Here is a 20,667-nt window from a genome sequence, read left to right as displayed (position 1 = left end):
TGGGCTAAATGGGCCTTTAAAATGTAACAAATGAAACCAATTAATGTAGAAAAAAACGCTATTAACGACTTGCAGAAATAATCATCCCCCACATACCATAAAATTTTGTGCAATATGCAGTCATTTATTACTATGATAATTATTATTATCATTATTGTTGATGTTCTCACTACTAATAAAGAAAAATAACTCTTGCATAACAGTGTTCTTAAAAGTCATTGCTGTTATCTCCCTTTACTTCCGGACACTGATCAAGGAAATAAAAAAGTTATAAATCGATTTCCCAATATGCGCCCCTCTTATAGCCTATCCTTGCAAGTTTCATAATGCACTGAAGGTCATGCGCGTTGTATCAAGGAAGGCAATGGTATTGGAAAAATCCTCAAAGTCACGAAACATTGTTCTAAATTACATCAGTTCTGGGAAGGTTTGAATATATAATCAAACAAGAATTGTTTTTATTCTAACGATTTCAATCGTTTAAACGTATCGATACATAATTCGGAGAAAAGAATAAAAATATGCTATCGGAAGGAAAGAAAAAGATTTATATAACACGACGGGTTCCACAGCCCGGGATCGACCTGCTCTCGGATTATGATGTCAAAATATGGGAGAGCGATGAGGCCATTCCACGTGAAGAACTTATTAAAAACATTGCCGGGGTAGATGCTCTGTTTTGTATGTTGACAGATATAATTGACAAAGATGTTCTCGATGCGGCAGGTTTGTTTTATTTTTTATTTCAAATTCCATTCACTTATGTTTTCGTAGTAAAAGATTCCTGACACGATTAATAGCTACTTAATGACCTTATTAAGAAAAGATTTGTTTATTTTGTATATATTTCCTAGAACTACGTGTAATTGTTTTCTTTAGTAATAGAAATATGGTTGTTTTCCTGTAAGTTAAATAGTTGAGGGAAACCAAAATCAGATGTCATTTGGCGACACATTCTTGGCACGTGCGGCCACCCTATGAATATAGCGCTGCTTTGAGATATTTTTACTTCTTGGCAAAGACCACCATAAACTTCAAGCCCATAACGTTTAATATATTTGACTGAAAATGGCACCTGTGACTTTCCACACGTGGTGATAATTATTCTAAATTTATCGTTACTCAATTATAAATATCATTCGCCCTTGAAGACATGTATATAAGAAGTAAGAATTAATACGCAGTATCAAATTATACAGTAATTCAAACAAAACAATATACAAGGATTATGTGTATACTTTATATATCATATTTTCACTTTAAATCGAGTTTGAGGCAGTTTTTGTTTACTTTTATACTTCGAAACAATTTAATTACACTTCCGTTTTCACTGTTCTCGTATCTTCATTTGACCCTCACCAAGTAAATGGACTTGTCCATCTTTCAATTATGGACACAACCATTCATCGACTTTAGGGAAATCTTTTAAAAAAAACTTGTATATAACAGACTGAATAGCGAACAATGCAAACCATGATCATGTAAAGAATCATTTTTGCCACCAGTATGCTAAGTCTCGAAAAAGAGAAGTGATAATTCTTAATGGTTTGTTTAAAAACAACAACAACAACAATAAGAAGAACAACAGCAACGAAAAGTATAGATGGTGAAGTGATGTTTTGTATATAATACCTGATATGAGTTTACCGTGTTTAAAAGCATGTTATAATGATATTTCTACGCATTATTTACAAACGCAAATGTTGCCTTTATTGACAATATCTGCATTTTAATTGCATTAGATTTTACACGCTTGGCAACACATTTATATCTGCACAAAATACATTCTTAAATCACATAGAATATACCTTGAACCTGGAGGCGAGTTAAGGGCATAGATTTCAGCATTTAAAAGGCTCGTCTTGTTCTAAATATGCTTTTATTTTTATTTCTCAAGAGCAATTTATTGTTGATGCCCTATTACAATTTCATAAAAGGTACACATTGTCCAATTTCCTGAACCATCTTTTGCTTCTGTTGATTTCTGGCAGTAGGTACAGTCGCAGTAATTTGGTATTTTGTATGGAAATCAAAATGCTCTTTTCTACTATAATGCTACTTTTTCTACTATAATAATATCACAATCACCGCTACCTTCTTCAGGTAATAATCATCTAACTTGTCTAAAACCATTAAACGTTGTTTAAACATATTTAGTTAAGCTCAATTGCAACTTAATTATAATATATTTATCACTTTCGAGTCCGCTTTCCGGAAGCGGCCAGTACTGTTGTCATATGGTCGTTACCCGATAAGGGCTCGAACCCTTGATTCATAAGTTGAGAGGCAGACACCTTAACCACTAGGCCATCGCTCCTATTAAACGTTTTAAAACTTATTATTGCCATTTGTAAAGAAGGAAAATTTAAATCGTTTCTGCGGCATGATGTGCCTTTAATGTATTTCATCTAAAAACACATTGTAGCTCGTATTGTGCATGAGCTACTGATCGTAAAAGGCCAAACTACCTTGAATATTATGTTACATTTTAAATTATTTCATTATCTTCCCTCTATTACTTCATCGAATAATCAAATTGATAGCAAGAAAATAAATTATGATAAATAATATTCATATAAGGACTCATGGAACGGGGCCGCATATTATGGTACATATTCCAGATCTTGTATCGGCTTTTATAAATTGTTGGTTCGACCTTTGGATATATTGTTATATAATCTGGGCCGATAAATCTACTTTTTTTTAAAAAAAGTCTGTCAAATTTTACAGTATATAAGTCATGTTGTTATATCGTCAGATTTGGCCATTTTTTAAACTAAGATGACGTTAAATGATATAATATTCTCATAGTCCGTACAAACGGTTAAAATGAAAAATACTTTACAGAAACATTTGTAAATCAAAGCACAGAAGGCGCTGAATTTGTTTGGATCTCAGAATGTCAGAAAGGTGAAGGTTGTGACATTTTAAACCAATTTGTTTTTGTATAGTGCCACCAATGCTTTCCAGCGTTTAAATTGACCCAAACAAATAAAAAAAACCGTCACAGGTTCGGAAATGAGCTAGCAACTGTTTCATAACATTTCATTCAGGGCTTTTGCTTTAATTTTTTCATAAAATATAATAATGCAGGTCCAGGACTGTCCGTCGTAGCCACGATGTCCGTAGGTTTTGAGCATATAGATGTAAATGAATGTAAGCAACGTAAAATCCGTGTGTGTAACACGCCGAACGTCTCCACGGACAGTGTGGCAGAATTGACGATATCATTGTTGCTCTTGACAACCAGAAGACTTCTAGAAGGTGAGTGATATATGATATATAGGATACTTCATTGTTTTGTGTGAACTGATATCAAATATATCTCACTGAGAAGTGAGTATGTCCTAGCATCTTGAACACACCGCATTTTCCATTGATGTAATGCATAAGTTAATACATTATTTTGTAATAATGTTTGTTATACAATTAGTGCTATGAAATACACCTCACTTGTAAATGAATTACTTTCGTTCAAAAGGATTAAAGTATATAGATGCTAGTTTCTTCATTTTATAAATCATTCAGATAAATTTTTCGGTATTGTTAAATTAGAAAAAGATAAAGTTCTTTTTGATGCATTTCGACATATATGTCGCTGCAATATGTACCACATAACCCGAAGAGTGACATCAAATATTTCATATTAAAAACATGCATAGACATTAAAATATTAATATTCAATATTGCAATCATTCAACATGATATTTCAGGAGTAGCTGCTGTAAAGAATGGTGAATGGGGTAAATGGAAGCCTATGTGGTTGTGCGGTATAGAGCTGTCAGAAAAGACTGTAGGCATACTGGGGCTTGGTCGTATAGGGTATGGGGTGGCGAGAAGATTAAAGCCATTCGGGGTAAAAAATATTCTATACCACGATGTTTCTCGCGTTGGATATGCTGATGACGTGGGTGCAAAATTTGTTGACTTTGAGAATCTTATAACAGAAAGCGACATAATTTGTATATGCTGTAATTTGACGCCACAAACTAAACACAGGTTTAACACATTAACTTTCCAAAAAATGAAAAAGTCTGCAGTTCTTATTAACAGTGGGCGCGGTGGCGTTATCAACCATGATGATTTGTACGATGCGCTTACTTCCGGTGAAATATTCGCTGCGGGACTTGACGTCACAGAACCGGAACCACTTCCGGCAGATCACAAGCTAGTTACCGTTTCAAACTGCATTATTCTTCCGCATATGGGCAGTAATACGTGGGAGTCTCGGAATTGCATGTCAGAAACTGTTGCCCAAAATATAATTGCGGTATTCAATGGTGAAAGTGCAGTCGGGGATGTTTACCAATTATAATGCCACCGTGACCAGGTTGAAAGAGAAAAAAAAAAGTTCTTTAAATGAAAACAAAAAATCCATGCCTCTGTAGATCTACTACATTATTTTAAGAAAAGAAAATAGTTATATGATTTAGAGTAATGGGGACATACATATTCTAATATTATGGGGATACTTTGTCACATAGACTGAAGGTATTTTTCTTACGATATCGTTGTGTAACCTTTTAAGTTTTAACAAATTATAAAGAAGAAAAAAAAAAGGTATTTACTTGAATATATATGTTACTGAAATCGGCAGTTCTTGAATTAAGCTATTCTACAATAGATCATTACATCTATTTTACCGTTAACAGCTCTAGAAAAAAGTAGAACGACAAGGACACTATATAGAAATAGTGGCTAAATGCCATAGTTGCAAATAAGTAACGTCAAGTTTTCCGTTGTTTTTGATTCTGTTGGATCATCAAGGGAGACAACCTTTGAGAACCTACCGAGATTTATAGTACGTAATGTACTACCGTGTATCTGTCACAGTTCTGTTACAGTTGGCGTTTTTTTTTAAAAGATGTACATACATGTATATTAAAAAAAAACAATATTTTCACCATAAGAAAAATAATTTTAACAATTATGGAGCCGCTTTCGCAGATGGAAACTGTCTAAAATATCAGTAAACGCCGCCATGTTGTGTTTTAGCAGGGTATACAAAATGAAGTATTAGGCAATGCGCGATCAACGGAACCTGAAATACTCGAAATTAACCGAAATTATACTGTTATGTTAATTAAATTATATACCGTTTAAAATATAATTCATGTTATGTATGAAAATGACAACAACAAAAAACATTCAAAATATTATTTTACATTTTTGTGAAATAATGAACGCTATGGCCAAATCTATGTTGAAATACATAAAGATGTAAAAACATATCTAGATAAAAAAAATTTAAAAAAAAATCAAATAATCGTTTGTTTTTTAAGCTGAACTTGTAAGTTGAGTTCAAATTCAGAAAAAAATCTGTGATGAACGAAATCTGAAAGGTGCTTGATATCGTAAACTTGTTTTTTTCTCGTAAAAAGTAGTACAAATATATACATGTATGTAAATCATATTTAAGTGATCATTCGTATTCAATATAGTAATAGTGTTACCAAACTCTCTTTTTAAAGCTGACATTTATCTTGTTTAATATTTTAACGAATTATTCTCCTGAAAAAAAAACCGATATACTTTTACCATTGTTAATATCAAATTTGCATAATGTCAAGGTAAAATAATGTACCCGGATATTTTCGTTTAAACCTTTTAAATATCGTGTGTCAAAAAAAAATCCTAAAATAAAATTTCGGTTACGTACATTAGATTATTTATGACACAAAATTTGGCAGATATTCAAAAGTTTCAAGTATTATTAGCTTTTTACGACAATCATAATTTTCGCTAACTGAGTCACTAAAGGTAGGCTAATAAAATCATAATTATTTAAGGCCAACCACGGCTTTCTTTTTCCTTTCTGTTTTTCTTTCTACCTTAGTTTCCGAAAAAAAGTTTAATAGTCGTTTATCACATACACGCATCGCTTTTGTGACTACGTAAAAATGGTATTGCACTGACGTGCACATATTTTGACGTGACGTCGTTGCGTTATGTAAAAAATAAAAACTAAAGTCGCGCTAAACAACAAGCGCGTCAATGAGAAATGGTTCTTTTTTTAATGCATACAATCTTTATATTTGGTATGTAATAAAAAGAATATTATATTTGTGTAGGTTTATTACTGAATTTATTGTACTCGTTGAATAAAATAATAATATCTCGACAGAGGCTGGCATAATATATTTTATTCAACTCGTTCAATAAATTCAGTCCTGAATCTACAATCAGTCAATATCCTCGAGATCTATATATTATACATGATTTCTATTATTTAAATGACGGTTTATATGTACATGCATATTCCTTGAAAACAAAGATATGAGCCGTGTCAAGACAAAACCAACATAGTGCGTTTGCGACCAGCATGGATCCAGACCAGCCTGCGCATCCGCGCAGTCTGATCAGGATCCATGCTGTTCGCTATCAGTTCCTTTACTTGTAATAGAGTTGGTTAGCGAACAGCATGGATCCTGATCAGACTGTGCGGATGCGCAGGCTGGTCTGGATCCATGCTGGTCGCAAACGCACTATGTTGGTTTTGTCGTGACACGGCTCATATTTATTTGCCTTATTTTGTATGCTTCAGTAAATATAAAACAATTCAGAGCTACTGATTTTCATGACATTAAACATGTAATTTTCATAGCCTGCTGAAGGCATTTTGATCTATCCATGCGACCAGTGCAGACCCAGAACTGACGACACATCCGTCTAAAATTATTTCGGCGGAATTTGTCATTATGATGGTACATATACTAACAAAAAATCTACACGTTCATTTTAGCGAATTCTACCTGCATTCCATGTTTGTACACCTGTGTTTGTTGCCATGACTCCGCTTTAATTTCACTATTATTGAAACTCGGATAAATTATCCGTGTGTGGGTTGATGAAAAAGAAAAAGATTTCGGCAAAAAATGAAATGTTAACATATATTTAAACAATTTTATCGGTCAAATTCAAAGAAAAAAACAACAAAAAACAAACACAAAAAATACAGATAAATACAGAAAAAAATAAACCTTTAAAATCAGCTTATTATTAACGCTATGTATGGCAAGAAATTACGTAATTAAATCTGAACTTTAGTCAGATTGTAATTAACCATCCATAAAATGTGTCAAAAAATTCAAAAATAAAGTCCGGCTATCTGGTGTACCGGATATATCAAATATCATTTTTCGGTGGTAATAAAATGTATACATACATTTTGTAATTCGTTTAAATGTTTGATATTCGGTTAATCGAACCGGATTCTTGTCTGTAATATGAACGATAAATGAGCCGTGTCACGACAAAACCAACATAATGTTTTGCGACCAGCATGGATCCAGACCAGCATGCGCATCCGCGCAGTCTGATCAGGATCCATGCTGTTCGCTATCAGTTTCTCTACTTGTTATAGGGTTAGTAAGCGAACAGCATGGATCCTGATCAGACTGCGCTGATGCGCAGGCTGGTCTGGATCCATGCTGGTCGCAAACCCATTATGTTGGTTTTGTCGTGACACGGCTCAAATGGTTAATACGCTCTAGATAAAGCCTGCATAATTTACCGAATTTTGAAAGTTAAAAAGTTCATCTGTATACATAATGCATCAATATTATTTTGAAAAATTCGATGCGTCATTTGCATTGGTAAGGTTGAAAATAAAGTTTGTCATCATATAGAGCTTTTTAACACAAGGGAACTGCATAACTGTTCACTAATTGGGGAAGATATCGTGTCAGCGGCCGGATAGCTCAGTTGGTAAAGCCGCGTCACGGTATTCCGAGGGTCCCACGTTCGAGCATGCAATCTGAAAGAAAAATCTATGGTCAAATTCAATTAGTACTATGTGAACGAGGAATACTTGTATCACCTAAACTAATCTTTATTATCCGAAAGATTTTTTTCTGCCAAAGGCCATCTAAATGATATTATTGTTAATAGCCTAAATGTTCCGATTGCAGTTCTACCCGTACACCGCCCGATTTAAGCCAATCAAAACAGAGAATTGTATACCACATGATAACAAACTGGACGGCTAAAGACCTCAAAAGAGGCCGTCTACAGGACACGCTATCCGCCATGTTTTTGTCGGGTTACTGAAATACAATCTTAAATGCACCAAGCTCGAAACCACTGGAGTAAATTCTCTTAAAAGAAGAAACATTAGCTCTGTTTTTCAGAAAGGAGTTTATTTCACATCTCACGAAAAAAAAGTTTTCAAATACCCGACTGAACGGCGATTCCTAGCATTTTTATACCCCCACCACAAAATGTGGGGGGGGGGCTATAATGGATTCGCTTTAACGCGTCGGCCGGTCCGTCCGTCTGTATTTTCGTGTCCGCTCTATATAGATCCTATACCAATTGAAGGATTTTCTTCAAATTTGGCTCAAATGTTCACCTCAACAAGGGGATGTGCAGAACCCATGTTGCCCATGTGTCAGCTCAAGGTCAAGGTCACAATTGAAGGTCAAATATCAAACACAATCAAATAATAGACAGTATGTCGTGTCCGCTCTGTAAGTCCTACACTAATTGAAAGAATTTCTTCAAACTTGGCTCAAATGTTCACCTCAACAAGGGGATGTGCAGAACCCATGTTGCCCATGTGTCAGCTCAAGGTCAAGGTCACAATTGAAGGTCAAATATCAAACACAATCAAATAATAGACAGTATGTCTTGTCCGCTCTGTAAGTCCCACACTAATTGAAAGAATTTCTTCAAACTTGGCTCAAATGGTCACCTCAACAAGGGGATGTGCAGAACCCATGTTGCCCATGTGTCAGCTCAAGGTCAAGGTCACAATTGAAGGTCAAACATCAAACACAATCAAATAATAGACAGTATGTCGTGTCCGCTCTGTAAGTCCTACACTAATTGAAAGAATTTCTTCAAACTTGGCTCAAATGTTCACCTCAACAAGGGGATGTGCAGAACCCATGTTGCCCATGTGTCAGCTCAAGGTCAAGGTCACAATTGAAGGTCAAATATCAAACAATCAAATATTACACAGTATGTCGTGTCCGCTCTGTAAGTCCTACACTAATTGAAAGATTTTCTTTAAACTTGGCTCAAATGGTCACCTCAACAAGGGGATGTGCAGAACCCATGTTGCCAATATGTCAGCTCAAGGTCAAGGTCACACTTGAATGTCAAATATCAAACAATCAAATAATAGACAATATTTCGTGTCCGCTCTGTAAGTCCTACACTAATAGAAGGATTTTCTTCAAACTTGGCTCAAATGTTCACCTCAACAAGGGGATGTGCACAACCTATGTTGCCCATGTGTCAGCTCAAGGTCAAGGTCACAATTAAAGTTCAAATATCAAACAATCAAATATTACACAGTATGTCGTGTCCGCTCTGTAAGTCAAAATATTACACAGTATGTCGTGTCCGCTCTGAAAGTCCTACACTAATTGAACGATTTTCTTCAATCTTGGCTCAAATGTTTACCTCAACAAGGGGATGTGCAGAACCTATGTCACCCTTTTGCCGGCTTAAGGTCAAGGTCACACTTAAGGTAAAAAATTGACTTAGGAAATATTCTTAAATTTTAACATGTATTTGAATATTTCTGAAACTAGTAAAGGTATTTGCTTGAAACTTAAAAAATATATATGAAGTGTCACAATTAAGATATGTTGGTCAAGTTTCATAACTCTGTATTGCATTTTAACAAAGTTATGCCCCTTTTTAAGTCTTCAAATTTACATACAATCAAATATTAGACAATATGTCGTGTCCGCTCTATAAATCCTATACTAATGGAAGAATTTTCTTCAAACTTTACTCAAATGTTCACCCCAACAAGGTTATTTGCAGAATACATGTCATCTTTGTGCCGGCTAAAGGTCAAGGTCACACTTGAAGGTCAAAAATTGACTTAGAAAATGTTCTTAAATTTTAACATGTAGTTGAATATTTCTGATACTAGCACAGGTATTTGCTTGAAACTTAAACGATATATGAGGTGTCACAAATAAGATATGCAGGTCAAGTTTCATAACTCTGTATTATATTTTAACAAAGTTATGCCCATTTTTAAGTCTTTAAATTTACATACAATCAATACTAGAAAATATGTCGTGTCCGCTCTATAAATTCTATACTAATGGAAGGATTTTCTTCAAACTTTACTCAAATGTTCACCCCAACTGGGCAATGTGCAGAACCCATCTTACCCTTGTGCCAGCTTAAGGTCAAGGCCACACTTAAAGGTCAAAAATTGACTTATAAAATGGTTAGTACATTGGGAAAATGAAAGGTTATTTGTAACTGTTTCGAACATGATTTGATAATATATATATTTATACTATTACCTGTACAATTAGTCTTTTTTTTCACCAGAGATAATTTCTCAAAGTTATTCCATTAACCACCTTTCCAAGTTCTCTTCTGTCAAGGACATTGGTGGGGGTATGAATCGCATTCAGCGATAGTTCTAGTTTTGAAATGCTTGTTTACTTGCAGTAAACGTGAATTATATTGGAGTGACCTCGACGAGTATACTTGTAGAAATTGACTGGTGAAACATTCACATTTTGAAGTCCGGTCAGCGAAACATAGTCTCTGTCAATGAACTCTATATTGTGTCAATGGTCCGAACTTAGGTGTTTGAAAGATAGGTATATGTCTGTTCGTTACGCATTATAAATATTGAATGCCAAACATAAGTCCATTGCCTATGAACCTGCCGACTTTTATCAATAATTTTCGCATTGATATCCTATAAACTCCAGTTAAAGGTCAGGTAATACTAAAACAGAGGACTGAATAATCGTCGAAACATGTTCGAATTGGGCAAATGTGTATTACTTAGATTAAGGCAGTAAATTTACATAATATGTACAAGGCATATTTTGTGACTCCGTGTTCCTACCGTAGGCCGTAACACTTAATTAACGTCAATCACGGTGTCATTTGACGTTAGTGCTCTCAATAATTATACTGGTATAAGGAGTTGTTAAGTTTAAGATGCCACTTGATATCATACTGCAAACACTTGTGGACCATATTTACATTACATGTATATTGTCAATATTATGGTACTGACCTATTTTGTAATGCTCTAGTCATAATCGACCTGATAATTTTGCTATTTCGTTAGCTCTATGAATATATGTTGCGCGTAAAACAAATGCTACAATTCATGACGTACATATATAAACCACTGGGACCTTTGAAGTCGAAAACAGTATAAACATTGAAAAGCATTAATCTTTGTTTCTACTAAAACATCATTAACTGCGCTAATATTGTCATAGTTTTTAATTAGAATTTCAGGAAATAAACATGTTAATGTTTTATGCAGAGTTAAAAAAACGCTCAAAATGCGTAAACAGATTTATATATAGTTTCCTGATAAAAATGTTTACTTCTATGCACAATACGTCATTTGTAAAGAATCCTTGCACAATAATATAATAGCGACCTTGAATATGCACTTAACATTATTATAGAACATTGAACCAACAATATAATATGCGCGTTAACTTTTCTGTTTTTTCCTTTTTGTACTTGGCCTTGATATGTGATAAGGTCACAAATTATAAATAAATTAGATCCTAATGTAAGACAAGGTAACAGTACGCTGGCGCGTAGATATCGGTAGGCTTCTCTCCGATAATGCTTTGTTCCGTGTGAATCTTGCGAACGTTCCATATACAATCACGTTCTTTACATAGTGTTTTGAATCTCATATCTGGAGAGATTAATAGTAAAAAAAGGTGTCAGATATAATTGCTAGTAGATATAATTGCTAGTTTTAGCAGGATGAATGATGATGACGACACGCAAGCTCTACCCACTTTTTTGGAAGTTTATCAACATAATTTTTTTGATATGAATGTGGACAAAAATGAGAACACATATTGGACAGAGATACGGACATAAGAGCTGATAGTCTGTGTCATCCAGACGTTTCATGGGCAACAAACGTCTGGAGGATAAGACTGAACGATTAGGGAATAACAACTAAAGGAGCACAGACGTTCGCCTGTCCTCAACATGATACGCCCCTGTAAACACTCTAAAATCTTTTAACATTTAAACATGAATGGAACATCTGTTACTGGATAAAACTGGTTTTCAAACGATTTTCACATAAATAAAAAGTACTTTAACCAAACTTTTTGAAACTTTAAATTATCTCGTTTCTTAATTTCATTGGCTGTCCTAATGTTTACTATAAAGAAATATTTTTATGTGTTAAAATCAATATTACAGTGAATAGAATGACGCTAAATATGCAGTTATTCCCCTTGAAATATCTATTTTACGTCAATTTTAAACAAAATGTATTAGTAAATGCAGTAAGCCTGTATTATTATATTAAACTACTAAGTATTTTAGATAGAAAGTAATTTGTAAGCTATTTCCAGGAACGCTTTTATTCATGTTATCTTCATGATCATGAAAGTTTAATTTAAAGGGAGGTAATTTACAAACTAACAATGATAAGCTTTTCGCTGATAGTAGAATATTTTAAAACTGAAAAGAAAATGCTCCGGATTCAATTTCCTTGGAATGGGGAGGTTTTTAATTGCAGTATCTTTATTCTCAAAATTTTAATCCAGATTCGTTTTCTTAAAAATAATTGTTAAATATAACTGTAAAAGGGAGGTACTAACTAAAGTGTCGGTTCGAAATGGGATACATTCTAATCGATGTTCTAACAATTTGAAAATTGAAAAATGCCATAAAAAGAGGGCTTGAAAGTTAACATATTTGGATGGCAGTATTTTCTTTGTAAAAACAGATGTCATTAAGTATCAATGTTACAGCATTATAGGTCTTCAATTGGCACATTTTCTATAAGTATTTGAAAACATAAATGTATCATTTGGATCCCCCCCCCATTAAATCCTGCTTAAAAAATGTTGATAAAGTTTTAGGTGATTTCGAACATTTATCTGATCAATAATAATATTTTGTCCTAGAACAAGTTATTATCTGCTAAATAAATACATATCGGACTTGCCAACAACTTTCATGTATAAAACTTTCGTTGTTTGTTATCATGTCTAATACGTAATACTATCAAAGTAATTATACAATGTATTTCAGACTTTCCATTATAGACTAATTCACTTTAATCACCATAATTGAATTTCAGTTCACATGAATTTCAAAATAATAACGTACAGCTCTAAAGCATTACAACGCTACCTTTTAACTTACGTATAAATCGGTTTACATTGCACACCTACCTTTAAATTTATCCGTAAATCGGTTATACGTATATAAACCCTAGTCGCGAGTTGTTTTGCTCAAAATTGATCGTTAGAACGTGAGATAAAGTGCCCGGGGAATGTTTTCATATTATGACTATACTTTAACGTTTCATCAAAACACCAAGCTTGAGGTAGTTAAACTTGAAGTTATATATGAACTAATGAAATTAAGTTGAAATTTTCCGACGGATTTATACTAAAACAGTTGACTTAGTAATTAACCATGTTGTCGGTGATATCCACGACGAAATCGTGCCGACCGAAGGTTTATATAACCCGACAAATACCACAGAAAGGATTGGACCTGTTACTGGGAAGATGTAACGTGTCGTACTGGGACAGCCACGACCCCGCCACCAAAACCGAACTGCTCGTCAACATTCCAGGCTGTGACGTGCTCATATGTATGCCGACGGATAAAATCGACCGGGATATTCTTAATGCAGCAGGTGAGATGATATTTAAGTTTTTTGGTGGTTTTATTTTCAGTCTGACTAAAAACCGACCCTTATGATTCTTCTTCCAAGGTTGGTTCATTTGTAGGACATAATGTATTTAGCAGTTACGATAAAATACAGACCGAACTCTGTATACTTTATATAGGCAAAGTATATTCTTACATACAGGAGAATCAAATTAAAACTACTGAATATATTATGATAATTGCATAGTTACATGATTTACCTGACCGACTTTTCAGTTTAAGATGTTTATGATTGATTCTGATAGATTGAAAGAAAGTAAGTTCAAGCTGTCAGTAAGGCGAGGTCAGTTAGTATAACGTTTTAAAGGGCAGTGTGTTATATAAAAGCCAGACGGTGCACTGTTTTGACGCGACGTTATCTTATCACAAATTTGTTCAGACTCGCTTATCTGTTGATTTAAACGTTATTTAAAGTGCAAGCTTACTCATTTTTATTCAACTTTGTTTTTCCGGGCATGTTTAAAAATGTGAAAATTTCATATATTTCTATCTTTCGTAGACTCTAGTTTGTTACATGAAATATTTCATCATCATTTCTTACATATACACGAGAGGTCAAGCAATAACACGAGAGGTCAAGCTATAGTTCATACATAAACCATGGTATATCGTGATATTATAAGCGCACGTCATAAATACTTTACAATACAATTGTAAATAGATAATAACAAAGAAACGGTATTAAAATAAACCGCGGAGACCTATCAGGCGTTAAAACAAGTGTTTCAAAGATAAGTCAATATCTTTAACAAAGACCGACTAACGCTACCATAAATTATATCTCCTAAATTTCCCATTTTTTGTTCAATTAAACTACACGCACGTGCTTGTTTTTTTTAATCTGTCCTTGAAAAGACCGTTTATAATATATTTATAATATAATTCTATCACATCTATATAAATCATTATTGTTATTTTCGTCGTTATCTTAATCATTGTCTCAGTGGCGCCATACCCTCTCATGGAATCTGGCGGGTACAGTTCTTCAAGGGCTGTAGGAGGAAGAACTTTCGTGTCATAAAGGACAGACATAAAACAACATTAAAATAAGATGCCCTACCGATCTATCGGTCCGGGACACGAAAGACTTTACGTAACCCCCTACATAATCTTTATAAAATATGGCTATTGTAAGCCATTTACGTAAAAATGATACATATTAACTGGTGTAACGAATTTCTCAAGTTATAACTCTCTCCTCTAATAGATATAAATTCACAATAAATTCGAAAGTAAAATTGGAACACGTAATGTTTTGTGAATTAAGACTGTACAACATTAAAAAGGTTACTTCCTTAATATCATTTCATAATGATATAAAGTTCATTGTGAAGAACGAGATCGCTTCCTCTTTCGACTTACATATTGAACAACAATCGGAATATTTCCTCGGTTATTCATAACCATTATCCGAAGATTGGCGGAAATGTCCGAAAAGTTCGATTGCTGTAATACCCATGTAAAATACTATTTAATGTCGACCAAAAAAATCAAAAATAGGAATAAAGGAATTACAGCACGCTTTATGAATCGTGTTTAAACATTGTTTACGCCTTTGTTACCTGGTATTGAAAGAACTAGGAAGGAACGTGGGTGACTTTAAAAACATATGTTTTGTCTGGTAATTAGCCAAATATCTATAGGCAAGTCAATGCCACGTTCATGTGAACATATATAAGTAAACTCTTACATTATTTGATATGTCGTTCAAAAAAAATGTTCCGTTTACTTTTGAAATAAAAATCGATTAGTCTCCCCATATATACATATATGTACAAAATTGTATATTAAGAATGTCAATGATCCACTTACAGACTATAAAAGCTCTTTAAAGTGTATACATATAACCACAACTTACTTATAATTCACACTTGAAAGCATTTAAGTTTTAAACCTAATAACTGAACAAGTATAGTACACCGCAAAAAAACAACAACAACAAAACAAAACAAATGTACTTAACGTATGTGAACGGGGTCTGATCAGCTGATCGCAGGTATTTGCTTATTCACGAATGACGTATGAAGATATAGAAATAATACCTTTATATTTCAAAGTTAAGCAGACAAAGAAGCTGTTTAGCTGGCATTAACATTGATTACGGACGATATTAACTGGCCTGTTTTCGAGATGAGGGTAGAACATTGCACTCTTGTATCTCTAGAAATCGTCATACGTGTGATTGCCAAAATGTCAGTGAAAAACAACCATTGTTTATAGAATATACAGAAAAAGAAACGAAATTTGTGTACCATTTGATGTATGTCTGAATCTAATTTTCAGATCATTCCGTCACTTAGAATAAACAATTTTATTGTGCAACATAAAAACAAACAAAAAAACATAAGCGTTGCTTTTCACTCCCGTTGTGCTTAGAAGGGCACTTACATGTACTTATATTTCTTTATTATCCTTGTAATTTTTTCCATTTCAAGTGTTTCTCTTGATCTATATAAAACATTTCATATATAAGGCTTGAACTCCTTTAAAGACCCCGATTTTTTAAGAGGACCATTTGCTTATAATGTAGATAAAGGTCGTGACTCGATCAATTTAAATTGATGTATTCGTAAATCATTATCATGAATTGAATTTTGGTAGATCGATGTGACTGATAGTGTATGCATTATTTAAAATTAATAATTATCAAACTATAGCCTTACTAATAAATTCTGCCTACTGAATGTCCTTGGTACGACCGTGTATATAGTTAAAGACGTCATTCATCTGAACAGAGTCCAATAATAAAACTTGTTGCATTACGTTTACGTGATTAATTAACTTGTTATTGTTTAAAACGTAGTTATCTGTACTTTTGACAGGTCCGTCCTTGAAGATCGTAGCGACAATGTCCGAGGATTCCGATCACATAGAAACATCCGAATGTTCACGACGTAACATCAGGGTCCTGACACTTCCGAAGATCACATTCGACACAGTGGCTCAAATGGCAATAGCTTTATTGAGAGTTATAACAGCCGACTGGACTTCAGGTGAGAAAGTGGTGAAATAAAACTAAAATATGGATACATAAAACGTGCTCTCATAACACGTGCTCATAACACGTGCTCATAACACGTGCTGAAATTATGATTTCTGAAGTCAACAAATTTCTACCCACTAAAAGACTACTCAATACATGTCATCACAGTAAAGTATATATTTTTAAGCATTTTTTTAAATGAACAAAAAATGTCATTTTATATTCAAGAAACATTTTTCGTCCATTGCGGTAATTCTTAACCGGACAAAGTGTTATAAGTTCCAAATGCCTAAAACATTAAATTTGAATTTGTTATAATATTATCAACTTGGGTACCTATGCAAAAGATAATTAAGAAATATGCTAAGAACTGAATTGAAAAGCTATTCTTAGCCCGATTTTGACAATCAAAATAATTATTCTGGGGGAAATGGAGTAAGTGAATTATCTGAAATTTTGCATACAAGTTAATTGTCAATAGAAAATTAATCTCGAAAAATTGTTACCATTCCCGTCATGTGAAAAAACCTCAGTGGAGTCTCTTTAAGATGTACATGTATTATGTTGCATGATAAGCAGTACATGTCCGCATATTTAATATAGCAAATGTAAAAAGTATCACTCAAAAAGAACATTTCAACGTTACATACGAATTTATACCTTGCTATGTGACGAATTATGTACTATATTTAGAATGATTTAATAACAGCTCTCTTAATCAAACAGATATACGCTTATTTTCAGGTTCTAATAGCAACTTAAATCTGATTATACAGTCTAAAGATGTTATTCAGAACATAAAGAATGACGCCACCTATTGTCTGGAACTTAGCAACAGGACAGTAGGTATCATAGGCATGGGACCTCTTGGACTGTCGGTCGGCAAGATGCTCAAAAGTCTGGGAGTATCAGCCTTGATTTACAATGACATTAAATCAGTTGCTATGGCAACAGATATTGACGCTAGTTTTGTAGAGAAAGACATATTATTAGAAACAAGTGATATTATCTTTGTGTGTTCAAATCTTGGACTGTCGTCTGGCAAAAATGGGTGCTTGTTTAACAAAGCGGCATTCCATAAAATGAAGTCGTCTGCAATATTAATCGACGTCACAAAAGGCTTGCTTGCCAACTTCACGGACATGTATAATGCGTTACGTGACGGAGAACTAGAAGCAGTGGGATTGGACGTCAGAGAGTATGACGTCATACCTAATAGACATCCGCTCGCAAGTCTTGAGAACTGTTATTTTCTGCCATTCAGAGAGTGTTATAAATGGGATGGGCGCCGGAAGTGCTCTGCTGAGCTCGCCACCTCTATCCTGTCGGCACTTCAAGAAATTGAAATCAGCAAGAAAAAGCAGGAACCTGTTATATGCAGCCCCGGAGAATCCCTGGTTCCGAAAATGAGCATTCCCGTACATATTTGAAAAACTTCCCCAATGATACAGTGATATATGGAGCATGTTTTATATATTTCCGGTTCAGGGCATGTCTGACATAAATGGCGCATGCGTACACGTTTGAGAAATGGCGCAAATTTTAGAAATGGCGCGAACAGTTGTGATACTCGTAGTAGTTGTAAATATTCAATTGATGAAACCTTTCCAAAATAGCATAATTTCGGCTTGACTTTCTGAAGCCATCTTTTAATTTTATAGGTTAGATTGGTGCTGTGCATATCATTAATTTTGCTCCTTCATTTACTCATTTAAAACCTAGCTCAGTTTGAGCTGTATACATGTACAATATTATGGACATTTTATATATTAGTCCAAGCTAGGTTATTATATAAATAGCTACCAAAGCTGTGCTTTTAACCTTTATCACCTGTAAACCCATTGTGAAATTACTGAATAATATCTGGATGTCCTGTTTCAACAATTTTGCTTATTCAGCAAAAAAAATTGCTTATTTAGCAAATAAGTATATTACTTTTTTAACATGTCTTTGAAAATCCTTTAATTTTCATAAAGGGCTCTGTATGATATTATACATGAAAAGTATATACAGGTACAATGTACATGTATGTATACATTAATGAGAAAATTATGAGCATTTTTTGAAAATTGATTGTAACTTCTTTTTTGTCCTACATGTCGGCCTCAATGGTCAAGTTCGACTGTCCCTCACCGCTTCAGGTTCGAATACTACACATAACTTCATTCTTCTATGTGAGGAAGCGGTCCAGTTCCTTGTTGTGCCAGTAATAATCCCGAGGTCTCAGTCTATCACTTGAGCTGGAAACCAGACATAATTATGACACATAGAGTGTCGGTGCCACTTGAAATATAACAATATCCCGTTAAACTTCAAAACTGATCTCATCTTGCATTTTATATGAATGTTCATTGTTAACATTGTTATATTTCACGTTTCGAAATTTTGTTGTTTTTTGTTGATAACTGTTAATGAATTTACATGGATGTGTAATTTCGAAATTATATGTACATGTATATAGAATTTAATAATGGTGAATATTTTATACCTGTGAATTTTTTATGTTAATTTGTGTACTTGTTATGTTCTCGTGTGAATTTGCTATGTCCTTCCATGTAATCGATATGTTCACATGTGTTATAATCGCATTTCCATAAATTATATTGTTGAACATACATTGTATATAATTCTGTTTTAGTATTTCATAGGACATTGTATTTCACACATATAAAATCAGGATATACAATATCTAAATATAATTATGAAACTGTTATAATAAAAGAATAAAACTACTGCAGATTTTTCTTCTTTTCAAAACAAAGAATGGACATTATAGTATAATACTTTTTTTTCTAAATTGGTACTATATAAAAGACAAATGCTTACAGTAAAACCTGCTCATGAAAACAGTCTTGTAAAATAGTCCTTTAGTTGACAGCTCTAATTGCTCTGTTGTGGGTTCCGAAAAAAAATCCGGCGTATAATGTTGTACACCTGGTCGTCAGTCCGTCCATCCATCCGTCTGTTAGCATTACTCATGCCCCTTTGGTTAATGTTGGCCCCGTCCCTGGGGCATTTAGTTGATTTAGTCTGTATGAGAAACCCATTTCAATTTTATTTTGTGAAACTACAATGTCAAGAGTTGCAACATAACCTTGTTGATAGTTATTATACCACAGGGTCAAAATTGACCCTCCTTGAGGTCATTTGTTTATAGGAAAACGAAAAACACATTTAAGTCTGATAGTGTGAAACTACAAAGCCAAGAGCTTAAGATTTCTACAAAATTTATATTAATCGTGACCGTTAGTTCAAAAATTGGCCCTGTCCCGGGAGTCACTTGCTTTAACTAGACTAAGGTATAGGAAAACATATTTTATCTTTTTGTGGATAAATACTATGCCTCTATACTAGTATTTGGCATAAAGCATCCTCTATAAAAGTGCCCTGAATCACGCACTTCACGGGGGAGGAAGTGTTACACGAGGGATGGAGTTCTTATGATAACTTGTCAAGGAGTTCTTGTGATAACTGTCACGGAGTTCGTCGGAAAACTTTTGTATATACTGCAAAAACACTCGTCAAAAATGGTATTTTTCATCTTTAAGAAGTGAGTTTTAGTTGCTAAATTAAGCTTGCCTTGCATATTGCATTATGTGTCAAAAACTAATTCATAGTCCATTTTTCATCGCCTCTGGCGTAAAATGTGGTAATTTTGAGTAAAATTTCCAAATTAAATGTATTTGCTAATTCGCAAGTATCAACCTGTTTATTTCAAGTCTTCATCCTTGCCATACATAATTACCTAATTATAATGCAAAATTGCAAGCATGAAGCCCCGGCTAACAACTTTATACCCGATTTTTCAAATGTCCCGGAGTTCTTGTGATACCTCAAAATATGCCCTGGAGTTCTTATGTTAACTTTTGTTACTGCCAATGTGTTTCTTGCGCTAAATCACGGCACGTTATGGTATGCAAAAATATAAGTTGCGTTTATATACATTTACATTAAAACAAGATATTAAAAAAGTTCATAAACACATAAAATTTCATATTGATCATTATGTTCTT

The 20,667-nt window shown here is 33.9% G+C and overlaps 2 protein-coding genes across 2 annotated transcripts; both read left to right on the top strand.

The window, feature by feature from the left end:
* Window positions 1-336: 336 nt before the first annotated feature.
* On the top strand, window positions 337-4,438 carry LOC132742256 (glyoxylate reductase/hydroxypyruvate reductase-like). The gene is made up of 3 exons (XM_060730605.1): window positions 337-726; window positions 3,094-3,264; window positions 3,714-4,438. Exons 1-3 carry the CDS (start codon window positions 522-524, stop codon window positions 4,313-4,315), a joined length of 978 nt encoding a protein of 325 aa, XP_060586588.1. The 5' UTR covers window positions 337-521; the 3' UTR covers window positions 4,316-4,438.
* Window positions 4,439-13,212: 8,774 nt separating this feature from the next.
* LOC132742255 (glyoxylate reductase/hydroxypyruvate reductase-like) lies at window positions 13,213-19,386 on the top strand. The gene is made up of 3 exons (XM_060730604.1): window positions 13,213-13,636; window positions 16,494-16,664; window positions 17,399-19,386. Exons 1-3 carry the CDS (start codon window positions 13,411-13,413, stop codon window positions 18,082-18,084), a joined length of 1,083 nt encoding a protein of 360 aa, XP_060586587.1. The 5' UTR covers window positions 13,213-13,410; the 3' UTR covers window positions 18,085-19,386.
* The last annotated feature ends 1,281 nt before the right edge of the window (window positions 19,387-20,667 follow it).

This window comes from Ruditapes philippinarum, unplaced genomic scaffold (assembly GCF_026571515.1).
Source record: "Ruditapes philippinarum isolate M1 unplaced genomic scaffold, ASM2657151v2 ctg1079_1_1_1_1, whole genome shotgun sequence".
NCBI classification, from domain to species: Eukaryota; Metazoa; Mollusca; class Bivalvia; order Venerida; family Veneridae; genus Ruditapes; species Ruditapes philippinarum.
The sequence above is the reverse complement of the archived record's forward strand: the minus strand, read 5'-3'. Positions and strand labels throughout refer to the sequence as shown.

Coding starts and splice junctions, on each gene's coding strand:
- LOC132742256 (XM_060730605.1), top strand. CDS start 522: ATGCTATCGGAAGGAAAGAAAAAGATTTATATAACACGACGGGTTCCA. Junction 727..3,093: donor AGATGTTCTCGATGCGGCAG/GTTTGTTTTATT, acceptor ATAATAATGCAG/GTCCAGGACTGTCCGTCGTA. Junction 3,265..3,713: donor AACCAGAAGACTTCTAGAAG/GTGAGTGATATA, acceptor ATGATATTTCAG/GAGTAGCTGCTGTAAAGAAT.
- LOC132742255 (XM_060730604.1), top strand. CDS start 13,411: ATGTTGTCGGTGATATCCACGACGAAATCGTGCCGACCGAAGGTTTAT. Junction 13,637..16,493: donor GGATATTCTTAATGCAGCAG/GTGAGATGATAT, acceptor TACTTTTGACAG/GTCCGTCCTTGAAGATCGTA. Junction 16,665..17,398: donor AACAGCCGACTGGACTTCAG/GTGAGAAAGTGG, acceptor GCTTATTTTCAG/GTTCTAATAGCAACTTAAAT.